Source organism: Ctenocephalides felis, unplaced genomic scaffold (genome assembly GCF_003426905.1).
Source record: "Ctenocephalides felis isolate EL2017-DRISC unplaced genomic scaffold, ASM342690v1 CF-g0.4_SCAFFOLD_01492, whole genome shotgun sequence".
In the NCBI taxonomy this organism is placed as follows: domain Eukaryota; kingdom Metazoa; phylum Arthropoda; class Insecta; order Siphonaptera; family Pulicidae; genus Ctenocephalides; species Ctenocephalides felis.
This window is the reverse complement of record NW_020537646.1, coordinates 54,568,690-54,587,733: the sequence shown is the minus strand read 5'-3', so window position 1 is coordinate 54,587,733 and position 19,044 is coordinate 54,568,690. Positions and strand designations below refer to the sequence as shown.

At 31.6% G+C, this 19,044-nt stretch overlaps 1 protein-coding gene across 2 annotated transcripts in view; it reads right to left on the bottom strand.

Moving 5' to 3' along the window:
* LOC113371646 (T-complex protein 11-like protein 1) overlaps window positions 1-19,044 on the bottom strand; it is a 186,107-nt gene that overhangs the window by 131,133 nt on the left and 35,930 nt on the right. For both annotated transcript variants that reach the window (XM_026612292.1, XM_026612291.1), the window contains one exon: window positions 8,896-9,042. In XM_026612292.1, the coding sequence (XP_026468077.1) occupies window positions 8,896-9,042 (147 nt within the window). The remainder of the gene's footprint in view (window positions 1-8,895; window positions 9,043-19,044) is intronic.

Below are 19,044 nucleotides of genomic sequence, written 5' to 3'. Positions count from 1 at the left end.
GCAACATATGCAGACGACACAGGCATAATGGCAACACATGAAGATCCCATAATCACATCAAAAATGCTCCAGGATCATCTTGACGTGATACAAAAATGGTTAAGCTTGTGGGGAATAGAAGTTAACAGCAGCAAGTCAAAACACATCACTTTCACTCTTTGCAAAGGGACATGTCCTGCAGTAAGACTTAATGACGAAGTTATAGACCAAGCAGATACAGTCAAATATCTAGGTTTACACCTGGATAAGAGACTAACCTGGAAAGAACACATTAAGAAAAAGAGAAAGCAGCTTGAAGAAACCAGAAGAAGATATCATTGGCTCCTTGGACGAAAATCAAAACTTGACACTCATAATAAAATTTACCTCTATAAAGCCATCATCAAACCAATTTGGACATACGGCATACAACTATGGGGATCAACTTCCAACTCAAACGCTTTAATAATTCAAAGATTTCAAAACAAGTTATTAAAAGAAATTTTGAAAGCACCAAAGTATGTTCCAAATTGGTTAATACACAAAGACTCAGGCACCAGCACAGTTAAAGATGAAATAATCGCTTACTCACACAAATATAGAAATCGCCTAGCTGATCACCCGAACTTGCTCGCGAGAAAACTTCAAATCAACTCTACCAGGGCCCGATTAAAAAGAAAATTTCTTCTGCACTAATCAACAATAGATGAGACCATTCGACAAATCACTGGCAATGGTCAGATGATTTGTATTTTGCCAACGCCTTCAGTTTCATGTCAAATATTTTACTTGTTGTCCGTTTCAGGACAGTTGTAAAAATTATTAAAATAAAAAAAAAAAAAAAAAAATAAAAAAAATCTGTCAAAAGCGTTTGACATTTCACGAAATTGCCACCGTCCATTGTTTTATTTACATTACGCTTCAACAAAAATTTTCAAATTAAAAATGTAAAGTTTCTACGCGATTTTGAAATAATATCTCACCTTTCGGACCATCTCTGGATTGGCACGAATTTATCAAGACTAAGACTGGCCAAATCGATTCAGCCGTTTTCGAGTTTTATTCGGACATTTGAAAGAGAGCTCCATTTTTATATATAAGATAATAGGCAAAGGAGACTTGTGTGGATATATGCGACACAATATAAACATTCAAAAGATTATTATCGACAATATTTTGTCAAGCGTAAATTTATTTTTATATAATTATTTTCGATAATTATAATTTAAATATAACTGCAGCTAATGTTGTATTTAATAATAATATTTGTATTATATTGTTACTGTTTTAATTTTTATCATTGGCAAAACATATTTTATAATATTACATTTGAACATGACTTTATAAATATATATATATATATATATATATATATATATATATATATATATTTATATATTAGGTTGTCAAATATCTCCCTTCCGCTTTTTTGCTATTGGTTTATAATACAAAAAGGCGGAAGGTAGATATTTGACAACCTAATATATATATAGTAGCTGACCCGACAGACGTTGTTCTGTACCCACGTCTACAATTTTTCAATATTCTATACTAATATTTACTGCTTAGTTAAAAATAATAATTACTGTTTTCTGAATTACTATTTACACCAATATATGAGTGATGTTGAATGTAGAACTGTTTCAAATAAAATGATTATTCTCAATTCCCACAGTTAACACTTTAATTATTCATTTAACAAATATTAAAAAATGTTCAATAAAATTGTATATTAAAAATTATACACTGCGATTTATAGAACAAATTTATTTCCAATAGCTCAATTAATTTTATTGCACTTAAGGGTTATATAGTATTTTTAGTCATTCCTGTAGATGTGGATGTATAAATGAATGTTTTTTCGTTTATTCACGACTAAAACATTGATTTTCCAAATTTATAACACTAAAAATGATCGTCTGCCTTTGTGATTTATGGTCATAGCATAAAATACACGTGTTGAAAATTTAAATCTTTTAAAAGGTATAACAAATTCAGAAAGAGTTAATATATAGCATTCGCGGCAAAGGTGCAATATCACCTTTTATATTTCTACCCAAAATAAATGCTTCAACTAGCTGTAAGTGGAATTCTGTCTAAAGGCAATTAAGGCATCGTGCCTTTAGGCAAATTGCTGGAACTTCCCGTACCAAAAATTATTATTTTTTTAAAAACGATTAACATTTTTGAAAAAAAATTACTTTGAAAAAATTAGATTTTTGATAAACTATAAATTGGACAAAAAATTACTTTTTTTTGAAAAAAAAATTAAAAAAAAAAAAAAAAATTAATTTTTTTTTTTTGAAAAAAATTTTTTTTTCTTAATTTTGACATATTGTGGAAGATCTGAACTTTTTTTTTCAAAGCAATCGTACTGCTTTAACTGCATAGGGACAAAATATAAAGCGCCTAAGCGCCGCGTCGCTGTCTAACGCATAAGCATTGGTACGGAACCCATAGGAATGTTAACAAAATGTATACTTATTGTTAAAATCTCTATAAAATATCTGATAATTTGATGTGCATATGTCTAATGATCATTTTTGACCGCCAAATGGCTCATTTTTTTACTTTTTCCTCCATATCTCCGAAACCGCTAGACCTACCTTCATGAAAATTTCATCGATTTTTCATCTTGTCAATACAAGTGAAATGTTTTTTGAATTATTCAAATCGGACGCTCCGTTCTCTTAAAAACTGAGTTACCGTTTTCGGCACTTATTGCACCGTATCTTCGGAACGGCTAGACCTGCCTTCGCCAAAAACTAATCAGCACGTCTCCTTATCAATACGAATCGAATGTTTTTTGAATTATTCAAATCGGTTGATCCGTGTTCCCGAAATCGTCGACGAAAATTTGTATCCGCACATACATACACACACGTACATACATACACATATACACACACACACATACATCCATTTTTTTCTAAGGTATGCCAAAATGTTCAGAAACCTCTGAAACGTAAAGATATATAAAAATTTTCATTTTTGATTTTTTTGCGATTACTATAACTTGCCCTACGGGAAGTTAATAATGTTGCCTATAATTTTTATAATTTCGTACCATATTTCAACTGGCTTTTAGTAATTTTAATAACTAAATTACATTTTTTTCTTTAATAAAACAATATACATTATTACTTAAGTTTATATTTGAAGTGAATTAATTTGTCAAATCCTGTTCACATGTGCTCTATTCAACCTACGATCAACAAAATTATTGCTCTGTGAATTTTTTTACGGCGCTCCAATTTACTTGATATTTTGCAAATAGGCTAATCTTTATCTTAAGTTCAGAAGTGAAAACAATTTGCACTCCGTGACCATCCACCGCATTAATTGGATTATTACTCTTTTAATTCTAATTTTATCAGAACTTGTAATACAATATTTTAAAGGTGATTAATTAAGCTACAACTTTCTCTATCATAAATTTTACCGTAACTTCTCTTATTGTGAAGCGGCGAAGGGTTAAAGGACTCGAAAGATCTCTGCTTGGACAGCATCGCTTAACTAATACCTCTATCAATATTTGTGTAATGGAAAAATAATAAACAACAATAATTAGTCAGAAAAATACCTCGAATTTTCATATATAGATATATACTTTTATACGTATTTTTTCAGAGATATTATAATGAGAAATTAGTTGTTTTTTTTTAAATGTTTTTTTTTCACGAAATCATGAGTTTTTTGAAAATCGTTTGCACTAAAGTTGTGGTATTTTCTAGAATCCATCAAGATCTCTTGAACCAAGTTAATTCTAGATGGAATACGATTATTTTTAATTTTGGTGGAAATGGCACTCTAACTATTTGATTTAAATGAAAAAACATTGTATGCGTCTTTTATTCGCATGATACTCATTTTACACGCAAAAGTACTCATTTTAAAGCTTATTTTGAGCACTATAAAAACCTATTTTCATATCTAGCCTAATAATGTTCCTAAAACACTATAAAATAGCGATTTATTAAGATTTTAATTAATATAATTTTGTTCATTACATGATTTTCGTCAAAATGTATATTTTTAAAGATATTAGCAAAAAATGATGTAAAACACAAAAAAGAAACAAATTTTCAGTAGCCAGTAATTTGAAAAGTATTTACTTTTTTGAAAAACATCATTAAACATTTTTCTCTTATAATTAGTTCTTTTATCGATACCTAACGTTATTTTGAAACAAGTAAAATTACACCACTGAAAAGAAATGTCATCCACCCGAGAAGTGGCAAAGGAGTCTATATTGTTTTCACTTCTGAAGAGTAAGATGAACTTAATTCCAAAATTCCAAACTAATTGGAAAACAGTAAAAAAAGTTCAGACCGAAAATGCTCCATTGAGTAAATATTCCGTACCCAATGACAAACATATGAATTTTTGATACAATGAAACTTCTAAATAATTTTTTTTGTATTGTGACTTAGTATAGTAAGACAAAACGGCTGCAAATTGAATATTTTTGAGCGCAATCTCTTATGGATCGTCTCCTTTGCACGAATTCGAACGGCGAATCTGTTCGCAAAGTGCGCAAACACAATTATTGCAAGCAAAAGCAAACCACGCGTACGTTGAGAACACGATTCGCCGTGCGCGTCAGACGCATGCGCAGGCTGTCAGGCGCATGTTATATTATTTGCATCTAATATTATTTTAATTTCTGGCACATCTCAGCTACTTTTCGGCAATAATAATGTAGACATTATATTTTTCTTATTCATACTCATAAATATATTATATTTTAATATTGCCTTAGCCTATAAAAAATAAAAATATTTGGCAAACAGTCTTCATTTGTTTTAAATGTCAAACTTTGCGTTAAATATTTTCAAGGTCAAACAATGATAAGCACTTTTTTGTAATTATTTACGTTTTCCGAATCTAAAAATTCTAGAAAATTTCCCGAACAAACTTCAAGAAGATTCATGAAAATCCGAATTATAGTTTAGGAGGATTAACCATTCATATAAACTTACAGAAGAATTTTATATATAAGATATATATATATATATATATATATATATATATATATATATATAATATAGAGAGAGAGAGAGAGAGAGAGAGCAATATGAGAAAAAACATATTCCACATTCGTTCTTTATTAGAAAAATCTTAAATGATTTGTATGTGAATAATTTTATATTCTAAATCCTACAATATTAGTTCTCTCATACACAGCTTATATTTAGCAATATGAATAAACCTAGTAAAACTCATATAACACGTTTCATATATCGCCCACATTCAGCAATATGGAAAAATCATACGTAAAACATATCATATATTGCTCATATTCATCCCACATTTAGCAATATGGAAAATTCATGTAAATCTAATATGTATCGTCTCATATTCAGCTCATATTAATCGCACGTTGTGAACGTGGGCTCAACATTTTTAACATGGGCTACACGTTTAAATAGTTAGCTTGCAATAAAAACATCTCCAGCTCACATGTATTTCTACTAGGGTACCTATATTATTAATTATTGGAATGGCTAACGAAGAACATATATTGCGCAATTGCAAATTCTATCAAATTGCACGCGTTGGCCATCCTTTGCAAAGCAATTATTAAGGGTCAGAGGTATGGCACTTCTTCGGCATGACTTTGGGCATTGTCGAGGTACATCCAGGACAGTACAAAAAGGAGCGCATATTAGTGACAGTGAAGGCTAAAAATAACAACTCAAAATATCTCTCGCTAAAGTTTGTGTTTTACCAATAGACATTGAGCACAATATCATGTGAATGAAAAAACTAAGTGAGGTGTATAAAAAATGGGACGAAACAATTCGAACTTTTTAATTTAATTAGTGACATGAGTTTAGTGAATTACAAAAAATACTTACTTAATTACTTATATTACTATGCTTAAGACTACTTAGATTACTATGCTTAAGTAGATTTAGTTGCGAAATAAAGTAATTATTATTCTAAGGTGCCCGTCTTGTTAAGATTTTTTCTGAAATCTTTTTATTATAAGAGTTTATAAGAATTCGTTTTAAATATTTTTATAATCATTGTAATATTAACCTTAAGTGGACACCAGATTAATGCGCATATTACATATTTTTTTCACGCCTTAAAAACGGAAGAATTGACTAAATTTTTGAAAAGGTGTCTTTCGGTTTCAAATATCCAAAAAATAAAGTGCCTGGTGCATGGTATAGTGCCTTAAGGAAAATTGCTGGAACTTCCCGTACCGTACCCATGTACCAAAAATTTTATTCATACAAATACACGCACAACCATTTTTAAGGTATGCTAAAAAGTTACAGAAGCCTCTGAAACGAGATATGCAAAAATTTGTATTTTTGATTTTTGGATGATTACTATAACTTACCCTACGCAAAATTTAAAAAAATGGCGGTCAAAGCTGATCATTGCGCTTATGCAATTCAAATCATCAGATATTCTATAAATATTAATAATCTGAATATTAATCTCGTTTCTGCCATTCTGAATCAAAAAAGAGACCAATTTTGGACCTTTCTTCGACGTTTCCATCAAAAATAACTAGACCGATTTCAAAAATTTAAAAGCCATTCGATGCAACTCGATAAGCGTTGCACGGCAATCAGCCGAGCCGTTTCTTCGTGCAAAATATCAAATATTTTATATAAATTTTAATAATCTGAGTATTAATTTCATTTCTGCCATTCTGAGTAAAAAAGAGACCAATTTTGGAAAAAGTATCTGTGTGCATGTGAGCCGATTTTTGACCTTCCGTCGACGTTTCCGCAAAAATAACTAGACCGATTTCAATAATTTAATAGCCACTCGATGAAACTCGATAAGCGTTGCACTTCAGCCGAGCCGTTTCTTTGTAGTTAGTTGAAAAGTGTAAAAAATTTCATCCCCATTCTGGCCAAAAATTCCGAATCGATTTTGAAAATTTAAAAACTATTCGAAAGATATTATTTGGAATCGTGCCGATTAGTTTTGGACAAAGATCGACAGAGCACTTTCTTCGTAATTAACTATTGAAAAAATATTTTTCGATCATTTTTATATTGATTGATATCATGATCCTAAAGAACATACTAAAATAATACGGCCCTACGACAAGTAGTTTAAATTTAAAGATACGTCAAAGTTTGAACAAATATCATAGTCAAAATTTGTGTCAAAAATCGCTTTAGTAAGTAAGAAGTTAGAATTTCGCAAATGTAAAAGCCATTAGAATAAACTCGAAAAGGAAAGAACGCAATTAGGTTAAAAGAAATGACTTTGGAATTAGCAAAAAAAAGTGAGCAGTCTACAAAACTTCACTAGTTGTCTAAAAATGTTACTATTAATCTAAATTATTAAACAATATTAAGGACTACGTACATCATATATGTAATCGTGTCAATATTTTCTTATACCAGATGCTTAATATTTCACAATTGTAGAATATACTACCAGGTGTCTACGCAATGCAATTAAAACAAGTGGGGCGCATGGCATCGTACCTTAAGGCAAATTGCTGGAAGTTCCCGTACCAAAAATTTTTTTTTTTAAAAAGATTAACATTTTTGAAAAAAATTTACTCTGAAAAAATAGATTTTTGAGAAACTATAAATTTTTGAGAAACTATAAATTTTTGACAAAAATTTACTTTTTTTGAAAAAAAAAGACTTTTTGAAGAAAAATTTCTTTTGAAATATTTTGGAAATTCTGTACTTTTTTTTCAAAACAATCGTACTGCTTCAACTGCATAGAGACGAAATATCGAAGCGCGTAAGCGCCGCGTCGCCGTCCTATGGATAAACATTGGTACGGAACTCATAGAAATGTAAACAAAATTTATACTTATTGTTAAAATCTCTATAAAATATCTAATAATTTGATGTGCATATGTCTAATGATCATTTTTGACCGCCAAATGGCATTTTTTTTTACTTTTTTACTAGATCTCCGAAATCGCTGGACCTTCATGAAAATTTGATCAGTTCTTCATCTTGTCAATACAAGTGAAATGTTTTTTGAATTTTTAAAATCGGACGCTGCGTTCTCTTAAAAACTGAGTTACCATTTTTGGCACTTTTGCCCCGTATCTTCGGAACAGCTAGACCTGCCTTCGCCAAAAACTAATCAGCACGTCTCCTTATCAATACGAATCGAATGTTTTTTGAATTATTCAAATCGGTTGATCGGTGTTCCCGATATCGTCGACGAAAATTTGTATCCGCACACACATACACACACGCACACACACACATACATCAGTTTTTTCTAATATATTCAGAATGCCAAAATATTCAGAAACCTTTAAAACGTAAAGATATATAAAAATTTTCATTTTCGATTTTTTTGCGATTACTATAACTTACCCTACGGGCAGTTAATATTTACAGAGAATTCAAATGTCTTAGAAAAATATTAATTCAAAATAGTTATGTTTATATTTCAGTGAGAAAGAAAACTTTATTTTCGTAATGAACATTTGAAAAATTGATCTAAATATCTAAAACTAACTTTCGGTTGATTAAGTCAATTATTACATATATCGGAAAGTTTTTACAAGTTGCATTAAAGCAAAATGCCACTTTCAACTAATTTAATTTTTGATGTTCCCTTATACGGTTCTAAGACAATGCTCACGACAATTTCGACAGTATGATTCAACCGACTTGAAATAAGGAAAAACATTCGTTTCGGGCTGATTGTTTATTTTTTACAAAAGGCTTTTAGCCATTTCGCAGGTAGCGCAAAGGGTTCAATAAATGGTCATGCAGATTTTGAGAGAACCGATCATACGATTAGAATGATTCAAAAAAACGGTGTAAAAGAATCATTAGCTTTTTTTTCGATTTTATCTCGGTTCGATTAGGTTTTGTTTATGCATATAATACGTTTACATGTTTGAACAAAAATTGTTTGTAGAATACGCTCGTTTCCTAATTGAATAAAAATACATACCTGTTGTTTGGTGTCATTCTTTCTTTAAGTCGAAACTCTCCATCCATTGTAATTTCATGAGCAATCAACATATCCTTTAAAGCATTTACTCCGTGCTCAATGCGATCACGTAAATCATTTGGATTTATCAATGGCGTAGGCCGAATACTGTAACAATAATTTCAAATAATTACATTATTAATTATATGACATTGATTATAGTTATTTGCATACACTTCAGTATAATATATACTACATACGAGAGTATAAATGATTTTATTTAAGTTCCTAAAAAAAGTTTATTTCATCAGGATTTTATCAGACACGCGTGTCTTTGACATTTAAATAAATAATAAAAATTATACTCTACCAAAAAAACTATGCCGCACCATGTCACAAAAAAGACTTATCTATTGACGTAAATCTCAAGTTATTCAAAACAAACACCTTTTGGTAGGGTGCTTTGGAAAGAAGTGAGCCACGTTTTTACTTTTAGTTGTAAAGTGGTTTAAAACGATTTTTTTTTAACTTCTCCTTGGGTAAGTTATAGTAATCACAAAAAAGCGAAAATAAAAATGTTTATATATCTTCACGTTTCAAAAGTTTCTGAACATTTTAGCATACCTTAAAGAAAATTGATGTATGTGTGTGTCTGTGTATTTGTGTGTATGTGTTTGTGTGTGCGGATTCAAATTTGCGTCGACAATTTTCGGAACAACATTGAACCGATTTGAATCGTTTTTTTTATTTATCAAAAAAATTAAATTAAAAAAAAATGAACAAATTTCTTGCAAACATATACATAAATTGTTTGGAGAATACGCTCGTAGCCCAATTTAATAAGCACTTATAAATTTACAGTATGTGTTTATAATAAATAAGCGATAATTAATTATTACGTCACTCAATGAGTCCGTAGGATAGCATATAGATGATGTAGCTATGTAATCATCCATATGATTTGAAGGAAGCAACAACTTTCCTTTCCATTCCGTTGTCGGACCCAGTCCGCCATATATAGTACGGAAGGTAGCAACGATTTCGAGAAAGCATTTTAGTCAGGCTGTTTTTTTGGTATGTGGTGCTTGGTGCTCTCTGAAGTGGTTGCGTTAATTAGTGCGCAGCCAACTTGTACAGCGCGATTTCAAAATTTTGAAAGCATTTTAGTCAGTCCAATTTTCATTTTTTTGACTTCGAAAAGGTTCAACAGACTCACATTTTTTGTTGCCAGACATTTTCGGCGCTGCTAAATATGTGCCAGGCGCCAATTTTTTTTTTTTTTTTTTTTAGATTCAAATCATTTTAGTCCGTCTGAAATTTTAATGTTGTGTTCGTTAAGGGTACAAACACATAAAATTAATTTGCCAGACGTTTCTGCGGTTGTTAATCATGTCTGGCAATCAAAAATGTCTGGCAATATGATACTAGTTTATAGCATTTTAGTCAGTCCAATTTTCATTTTTTGACTTCGAATAGGTTCGCCAGACTCATATTTTTTGTTGCCAGACATTTTCGGCGCTGCTAAATATGTGCCAGACGGCAATTAATTTATTCATTTTTTTAAAAATATAAATCATTTTAGTCCGTCTGAAATTTTAATATTATGTTCGTTAAAGATAAAAGGTTAAAGGTAAAAGCATATGAAATTAATTTGCCAGACGTTTCTGCGGTTGTTAACCATGTCTGGCAATAAAAAATGTCTGGCAATATGATACTAGTTTATAGCATTTTATACAGTCCAATTTTCATTTTTTGACTTCGAATAGGTTCATCAGACTCATATTTTTTGTTGCCAAACATTTTGGGCGCTGCTAAGTATGTGCCAGACGGCAATTAATTTTTTTTTTAATTCAAATCATTGTAGTATGTCTGAAATTTTAATATTATGTTCGTTAAGGGTAAAAACACATAAAATTAATTTGCCAGACGTTTCTGCGGTTGTTAACCATGTCTGGCAATCAAAAATGTTTGGCAATATGATACTAGTAGACAGAGTGAGTCAGTTTCAAGCGCGACATTTTGATCAATTTTTGAAAAATAAAGATGACGATTACGAGTAAGAGGACAAATTTATGAAGATCTTCTAGATTATCAGAAGACTAAAATTTCATTACAATCATCAACCAAATGAAGTTTTATCACAAGTGTTGAATTCTTACAAAAGTTACGTAGCGAAAACCAGACAAGGTATCCATGGAAAAACAGCACAATTCTACATGATTTATATTCAGCTAATTAGTTACTATATTAATCTTTCAAGAAGCATACGTATGGGTGACTTTGAAATGTTTAAGTTCGTGATTCCGAAAATTTATTTTTTATTTTCAATCAACCTAACTACGCTCGATATTGTGTAAAATATTCTGATAATTTAAATAATGTCAGTAACACCCGCCCCGGCCTAGAAAACGATTTCAAAAACATATTTTTTGGAGTCAAAAGAACCGATAAACCATTTTTACGAATACCAATTGATCTCACATTGGAACAAACAATAAATGCTGATGCTGCTAAACGACTGACTGGCATTGCACATTTTACTAATTCTATACCAGCACGTCAACGCTGGGCTAAAAGCCACAGCATAAGAGCAGCGTTGATATCTAATGTCTTGGATATATGTGGCTTAAGGTACTCTCCAGATGTAACGGCGGAATTGCAGCCAAATCGAATTATAATCTATGAAAAACAAGTTCATGATGTCATTACAATTCTTAGCAAAAATTGCAATCCCTCTAATCCAGAAATAGATAAAGACAAGCATTTAAAAATAGCTACATCAAAGTCTGCTTCGCCTATCATTGCTAATTTTTTATTGAACGTTGAAAATAAAGGTGAGAGTTTGAAGAATCAATTTATAACTGAAAGCAGAAAAAATGAGAGTAGATTTGATAAGCCAATAAAGAAAAATAAAATATTTAATTTTACTGATATACCAAAGAAAAATAAGTTGATTGTTGGTAGTAAAATTCTAGAACTGCGGAAGCAAAGAGATTTATTCGGCAGAATGTTGGGGATCTCCCTTACCCACAAGGTAAATATTGAGAAAGTATTAACATTCCCACTCACCCCCATGACAACTTCGATGTGCCATGCAGATGGTTCTATTTATAAAACCGACAAATCTCAAATATTAAAAGTTATTGAGAAAAAACTAATCAACACTACAGATCAACCACCGTCATCGTTTGATGTTTGTCAAGTTGATGTTTTTTTTCAGTTGCATCTCGTGAAAGATGTACCACAAACCTATGACGGCATCTCCAAGAAGTTTCTGAGTTGTATTTGTCAGATAAAGTCTGTTCGCATAGACATTATCTTTGACCAATATTTTTATCATCCGTGAATGTTCAAGATGAGAAGAAGCTAATAGGCCAATATCAATTGGACCTAACCAAATTCGACCTCATAATATTATAGCAGAACTAAAAAATATACCATTTAATGAAGCACTAGTTAGCTTTTTCATTAATCACTGGGATAGTGAAAATATGGTTCCTTTCATTGGCAATAAAATTATTTACACAAGTTTTGATAAATGTTATTCAGGTAAAGTTTGGAATAATAGAGTAATTAAGACAATTGAAAAATCATTGTCATGTGAAGAACACGAAGAAGCCGATTTTAGGATTATTTATCACATTAGTCAAATCGATTTTGATGCAAACGTTGTCGTACGCTGTTCGGATTCTGATATTTTAATCATACTTCTAGAAAATATGAATCATTTAAAGTTGTCTTTGAAAATTTGGATTAATATGGGTGTGGGCAATCACCAGCGTTACTTAAATGTTAATCAGGTATGCCAAATCCTTGGTGATTCATTATCTAAAGCTTTACCATGTTTTCACGCAATCACCGGATGTGATTACACGCCAGCATTTTTCAAAAAAGACAAAATTAGGCCTTTTAGGTTATTAGAAACTTCTCAAGAATACCAGTTGGCATTTGATAGAATTATAACGGATGATGACATAGAAATTGAAACAATATTTATAACGTTAGAGAAATTTATTTACCAAATGTATGGTGCTTCAAATGATACGATGTTAATAATGTTAGATTTCATTTGTTCTCAAATACGTTCCGCTCCACAGTGGCGTAACTAGACCCTCCGGGGCCCGTGGCAAAGTCTTCCGATGGGGCCTCATCGTGGTACTCAATCTTTAATTTATCTAATTTTGTTTGATACACGTTAATAGTCATTTACACGCTATTTTACTACTGGCTAAAGCAATTTTTAATAAATTTTATCACAAACGAACCAACTTCGACTAATTTATATTTTATGGCTTTAAATTATAAAATTATGCAAAAGGTAGAAAAGTAAAGTATTGTTCTGAAAGCATAATTATAATTTACTTGTAATTATATAAAAATAGCAAATAATACGTAAAACTTAATTTTTCTTGAAAATCAAACATGAAATATTGGTGAATATTTTCAACATTAGAATAAATGGAAATTAAAAAACATATTTTTTTTAATAAAAATTTAAAACATATACCACTTTCTTAAATTTAATTATTAGATAATCTTCCATTAACAATTTTTTTTTTACTGTGTTTATGAAAATTTATGATTTAACTAGTTGCTATTGGTATTTTGCCTTGATGCAAGTTACATAAACTTCCCGATATGTGTAAATAATCGACTTAATCAATAAAATATAAATTAATTTATAAGTAATTAAAAGTATTCCGAGTGGATTTCTTATATATAATTGAAAACGAACGAACACCTTAACTCGGAGTATTCTCCAAAAGCTTTTAAATTTCTGAAAACGGTTCAGGCGTTATTGAGAAAACGTCGATCAAAGGTCTAATTTTGACAAATGCCAAAAGAATACTAATTTTTGCAAACTTTGAAGAAATTTTAAAATTAAATGACTTGTCGTAGGTCCGTAATATTTTAGTATGATCTGCAAGACTATAATATCTACCGTCAAAAAAAAAATCATAAAAATCGTCGATTTTTTCTTTAAACTTTATTACAAGAAAACGGCCCGGCCGATCTTTACCAAAAACTAATCAGCACGATTCATAACCAATATCTATCGAACAAAATTAACAAAAGAACAAAAAAATAATTAATATTTAATATTAATACATATTACAACCATAACAGTAATGGATTCTTTGAATATTGAGCAAGAGCTGTATCAAAAATACGGGGCCCCGTGCCAGGGGAGCCCAACGAGTGTAAGCAGAAATTGATGAAAAATCTAAAGCAAAACAGTGATTTATAAAAAATTAAATAACTTGGACGTAATTAGTATTTCCTTCTGTTATCATGAGGTATTCAACTTCAACTTGTAAGCTAATGCTTTCAAAGAATTTATTTCTTCTGCAAAATATTTGAGAAATATTTTAAAACTTTGTATGTGCTTCACGAACACGACGATACTCAAAATTAAAACTAAAGAAAATACGTAAAATCTTTAGGAGAGAAATGTCTACCAGACCTGTCACTATTGTTCCTAGAAACTTTAGAAAATCTAAAGATCACTTAATAATTCAGTTTTTTCGAAAAAAGATGGATGAAAAGCTCGAAAAATTATAGAAAATTAGATAGAAAAATAATTAGAATGAGAAATAACTAATTCTAATAACTATTTTTCTAATTTTATGTAATTTTATATTTTGGGATAAAAAAATTTCTTTTTAAGGGGGCCCCGAAACAAATTCTGATACGAGGCCCCGCGAAAGGACGCTACTGATATTGAGAAAAGACGGATGTACGATTTTTATCTTAAATGTCGATAAACTATAAAATATATATATATATATATATATATATATATATATATATATATATATACAATAATAAATTCATTAATTCATTCTTGATATATCATATAAACTAAAGATTTTCCATTACAGATCCATCGCAGCCCTTCGCTAAAAAAATCTTTTACCCTATCGCATAAAAGATAAAACACAATACTTTCGCTGAGCGGCGGCGACTCCTTTGGTTTTAAAACTAACTGAATATTCCGCCGAATGTAAGTTCGATGCAAGCTTGGTTAAATAATTAACTCCGACTTTGAACTTAAAAAAAATAAAATATAAGTTTCAAGTTAAATAAAATTTTTGTACAATGTAAAAATATATTTCCGAGTACGCCGTTTCCTGGGGCGGGGCCTCCTTAGGCCGGGGGCCCGTGGCATTTTGCCACCCACGCCACCCTATAGTTACGCCACTGCCGCTCCAAAAAATCTAATGAGATGTTTGAGAAAAAATATCTAAACTTTGATTCATCCAGTTTGCCTCCCTGTAAAGCTGAATTGCAACAGCATTTACTAAGAGTTCGCTATGTGACCAAGCTTTGGAGAAATGCTCACTTACAGCATCCAATATCTTTATCTCCACTGGCTTCTGGTTGGACCATTAATGAAAATAAATACGATTTTGTCTGGTTTGTAGGAGAACAATTGCCATATCAAGTTACGGATATTATTATGCAAAGGATGTATAAGATAAAATTTTATGAATAATAAACAAAATTTATTACGAACAACAGTAGTCCATATATAATATATTTTATTTATGATGAAATAGTAACAACACTATGTGTGATTATATTTATCATTTATAAAATGTACATAGTTTTTGAGTAATTAAGATGAAAAGGAAAAGTATTATGAATTATGATTTTGACAGTTCGACAGAGAGAGAAAACAAAAGAGAGATCCGACTACTGAAGCTTGCACTTTTGTTCTCGCGCAGTGCTGCCACTATGATGAGCCAAAGATAATGTTTATCTGTCAAGTTGAGATGCGATGTGGGTTGACAGGTCGCTACAGATCACTCCCCCCCGGCGACAAATTTGTCTTGAATCTCTGGCTGCCATCTTGAATTTTCTTGTAAATTTTTGTTGAGATATTTTAATTTTTTTTGTGTGATTAATTTTTGTTTGTTTGTTTGTGGCCGTTTTTGCTGGCGGTTGCTGCCATGTTCACTTGGTGCGTTGTTTGCTTGCTTGTGGCCGTGGCCGTTTTGTATGGCGGTTGCTGCCATGTTCGCTTGTGCTCCCTGTCCGCTGCCGTGGTGCTTATAATCGACTCATTTTCCAGGATAATGAGTGATTTATTGAGCACGTGTTGTTGTTGATCTCGATGTGCGTGGTCGGAGTCTCCATTGTAGGACTAGAACGTTCTTCGTTTCTTCTTACTTGCTGATGAATATTTATTTCTTCATTCTTGATAAATTTGTTGCGATTCTTCTATTGCATATTTTTTAAAAATTGTTTTCTTCATAATTCATAAGATTTCAATTTAATTTTTTGTTACTTCCAAATGTGTCTTGATATTCTTAACTTCTTTCTTGCTATATGCGTGTTATTTATTCACTTTCGCGGTCACCAAATATGAAAAATATGCTTCTATATATTATATTTTATTTATAATGAAATAGTAACAACACTATGTGTGATTATATTTATCATTTATAAAATGTACATAATTTTTGAGTATTTAATATGAAAAGGAAAAGTATTATGAATTATGATTTTGACAGTTCGACAGAGAGAGAAAACAAAAGAGAGATCCGACTACTGAAGCTTGCACTTTTATTCTCGCGCAGTGCTGCCACTATGATGAGCCAAAGATAATGTTTATCTGTCAAGTTGAGATGCGATGTGGGTTGACAGGTCGCTACAGATATATTATTTATTGTTACAGATCATAATTTATTAGTAGAAAACGACAGTTCTCAAGATGACGACATAAACAATAGTTACAATGAGAGTGATGAAGATGATGATTACGAAGATGCCTCTTTCTCTTGTGGCACTATTATAAACTAAACTATTGTAAAACTTCTAAATAAATAAAACATTTTTAAAACTCATATAATGCATTTTTAGCCATGTTTTGAAATAACTTTATTTGTTTTATGAAAATTTTATTATTAAAACTGTATAATAGTTTTTGTTTCATTCACACCAATGTATTTGGCGATTGTCTACTAGTTTCATATTGCCAGACATAGTTAACAACCGCAGAAACGTCTGGCAAGTTAGTTTTATGTGTATTTCCCTTAACGAACATAATATTAAAATTTCAGACGGACTAAAATGAATTGAATTTTTAAAAAAATTATTAAATTAATTGCCTTCTGGCACATATTTAGCAGCGCCCAAAATGTCTGGAAACAAAAAATATGAGTCTGACGAACCTATTCGAAGTCAAAAAATGAAAATTGGACTGACTAAAATGCTATAAACTAGTATCATATTGCCAGACATTTTTGATTGCCAGACATGGTTAACAACTGCAGAAACGTCTGTCAAATTAATTTTATATGTTTTTACCCTTAACGAACATAATATTAAAATTTCAGACGGACTAAAATGATTTGAATTTTTAAAAAAATTAATAAATTAATTGCCCAAATATAATATACATAGCAGCGCCCAAAATGTCTGGCAACAAAAAATATGAGTCTGACGAACCTATTCGAAGTCAAAAAATGAAAATTGGACTGACTAAAATGCTATAAACTAGTATCACATTGCCAGACATTTTTGATTGTCAGACATGGTTAACAACCGCAGAAACGTCTGGCAAATTAATTTTATATGTTTTTACCCTTAACGAACATAATATTAAAATTTCAGACGGATTAAAATGAATTGAATTTTTGAAAAAACTAATAAATTAATTACCGTCTGGCACATATTTAGCAGCGCCCAAAATGTCTGGCAACAAAAAATATGAGTCTGACGAACCTATTCGAAGTCAAAAAATGAAAATTGGACTGACTAAAATGCTTTCAAAATTTTGAAATCGCGCTGTACAAGTTGGCTGCGCACTAATTAACGCAACCACTTCCAGCTGCAAGACGGCCCGTACTCTAACCGAGAGAGCACCAAGGACCACATACCAAAAAACCAGCCTGACTAAAATGCTTGTTTTGAAAACGTTGCTGCATCCTATACTAATAAGATGTGTACCGCAACTTCGTTGTCATTCCCAGTCCGACATAAAATATGTGCACCACAACTCCGTTGACAGACCCAGTCCGAGTTATAAGATGTGTACCACAACTCTGTTGTCGGACCCAATCCGACAATACTTTATCATTCCAGACCGTTGGCAAATATCGCAAGCCAACAAATGTCGGTGATGACGCGGAGTTGCTGAGTAGTCATATACATCAACGACCCGAAATGCAAAGGATTAAGAAGATATATGTCAAAATTTGATGGCAATCCGACAATATGATATGTAGCTATGTAATCATGCATATGATTTGAAAAAATCAACAACTTACCTTTCCATCCCGTTGTCGGACCCAGTCCGACATATAAGATGTGTACCGCAACTTCGTTGTCGTTCCCAGTCCGATATAAAAGATGTGCACCGCAACTCCGTTGACGGATCCAAACCGAGATATAAGATGTGTGCCACAACATGTGAACCGCAACTTCTTTGTCGGCTCTAATCCGACAATACTTTATCATTCCAGACCGTTGACAAATATGACAAGCCAACAAATGTCGGTGATGACGCGGAGTTGCTGAGTAGTCATATACATCAACGGCCCGGAGTGCAAAGGGTTAAGATTCATATGAAAAGTATTTGCGTCAATATGAGTTTGAATTTTTGCATCAATATGTTACCATGGATATGAGCTGGCTTTACCACTACCCTCCGGAGTCGAATAGACAGTCATACAAGAGAACTAGGCACAATGAGGAGAAACAATGCAAACACTCATCAGGCAAGGTTACGGCTTTAGTTTTTTTGGGATTTGCAAGAAATGATGATTGCAAGAACTCCGTTGTCGTTTTCAGTCCGAGATATAAGATGTGTACCACAACTCCGTTGTCGAACCCACTTCGACATAAAACATGTGAACCGCAACTTCTTTGTCGGACCTAATCCGACAATACTTTATCATTCCAGACAGTTGACAAATATGACAAAGGGTTAAAAGAAGATATATGTAACAATTTAATGACAATCCGACGATTTAATTACAAGTTACAGAGGTTCAAGTGACGCTACTTTTGAGTTGTTCGAAACCATGAATTCAAAGCAATTTCGGGTGTTGGTTTATTTAAATTTTTGATGAGTAAAAATACCATCACAGCCAAATTATCGCTTGATAAGTGTTATCTGGACACTGCCAAATCGAGGCAAATGGTGGAGAAGTGGTTTTCTGA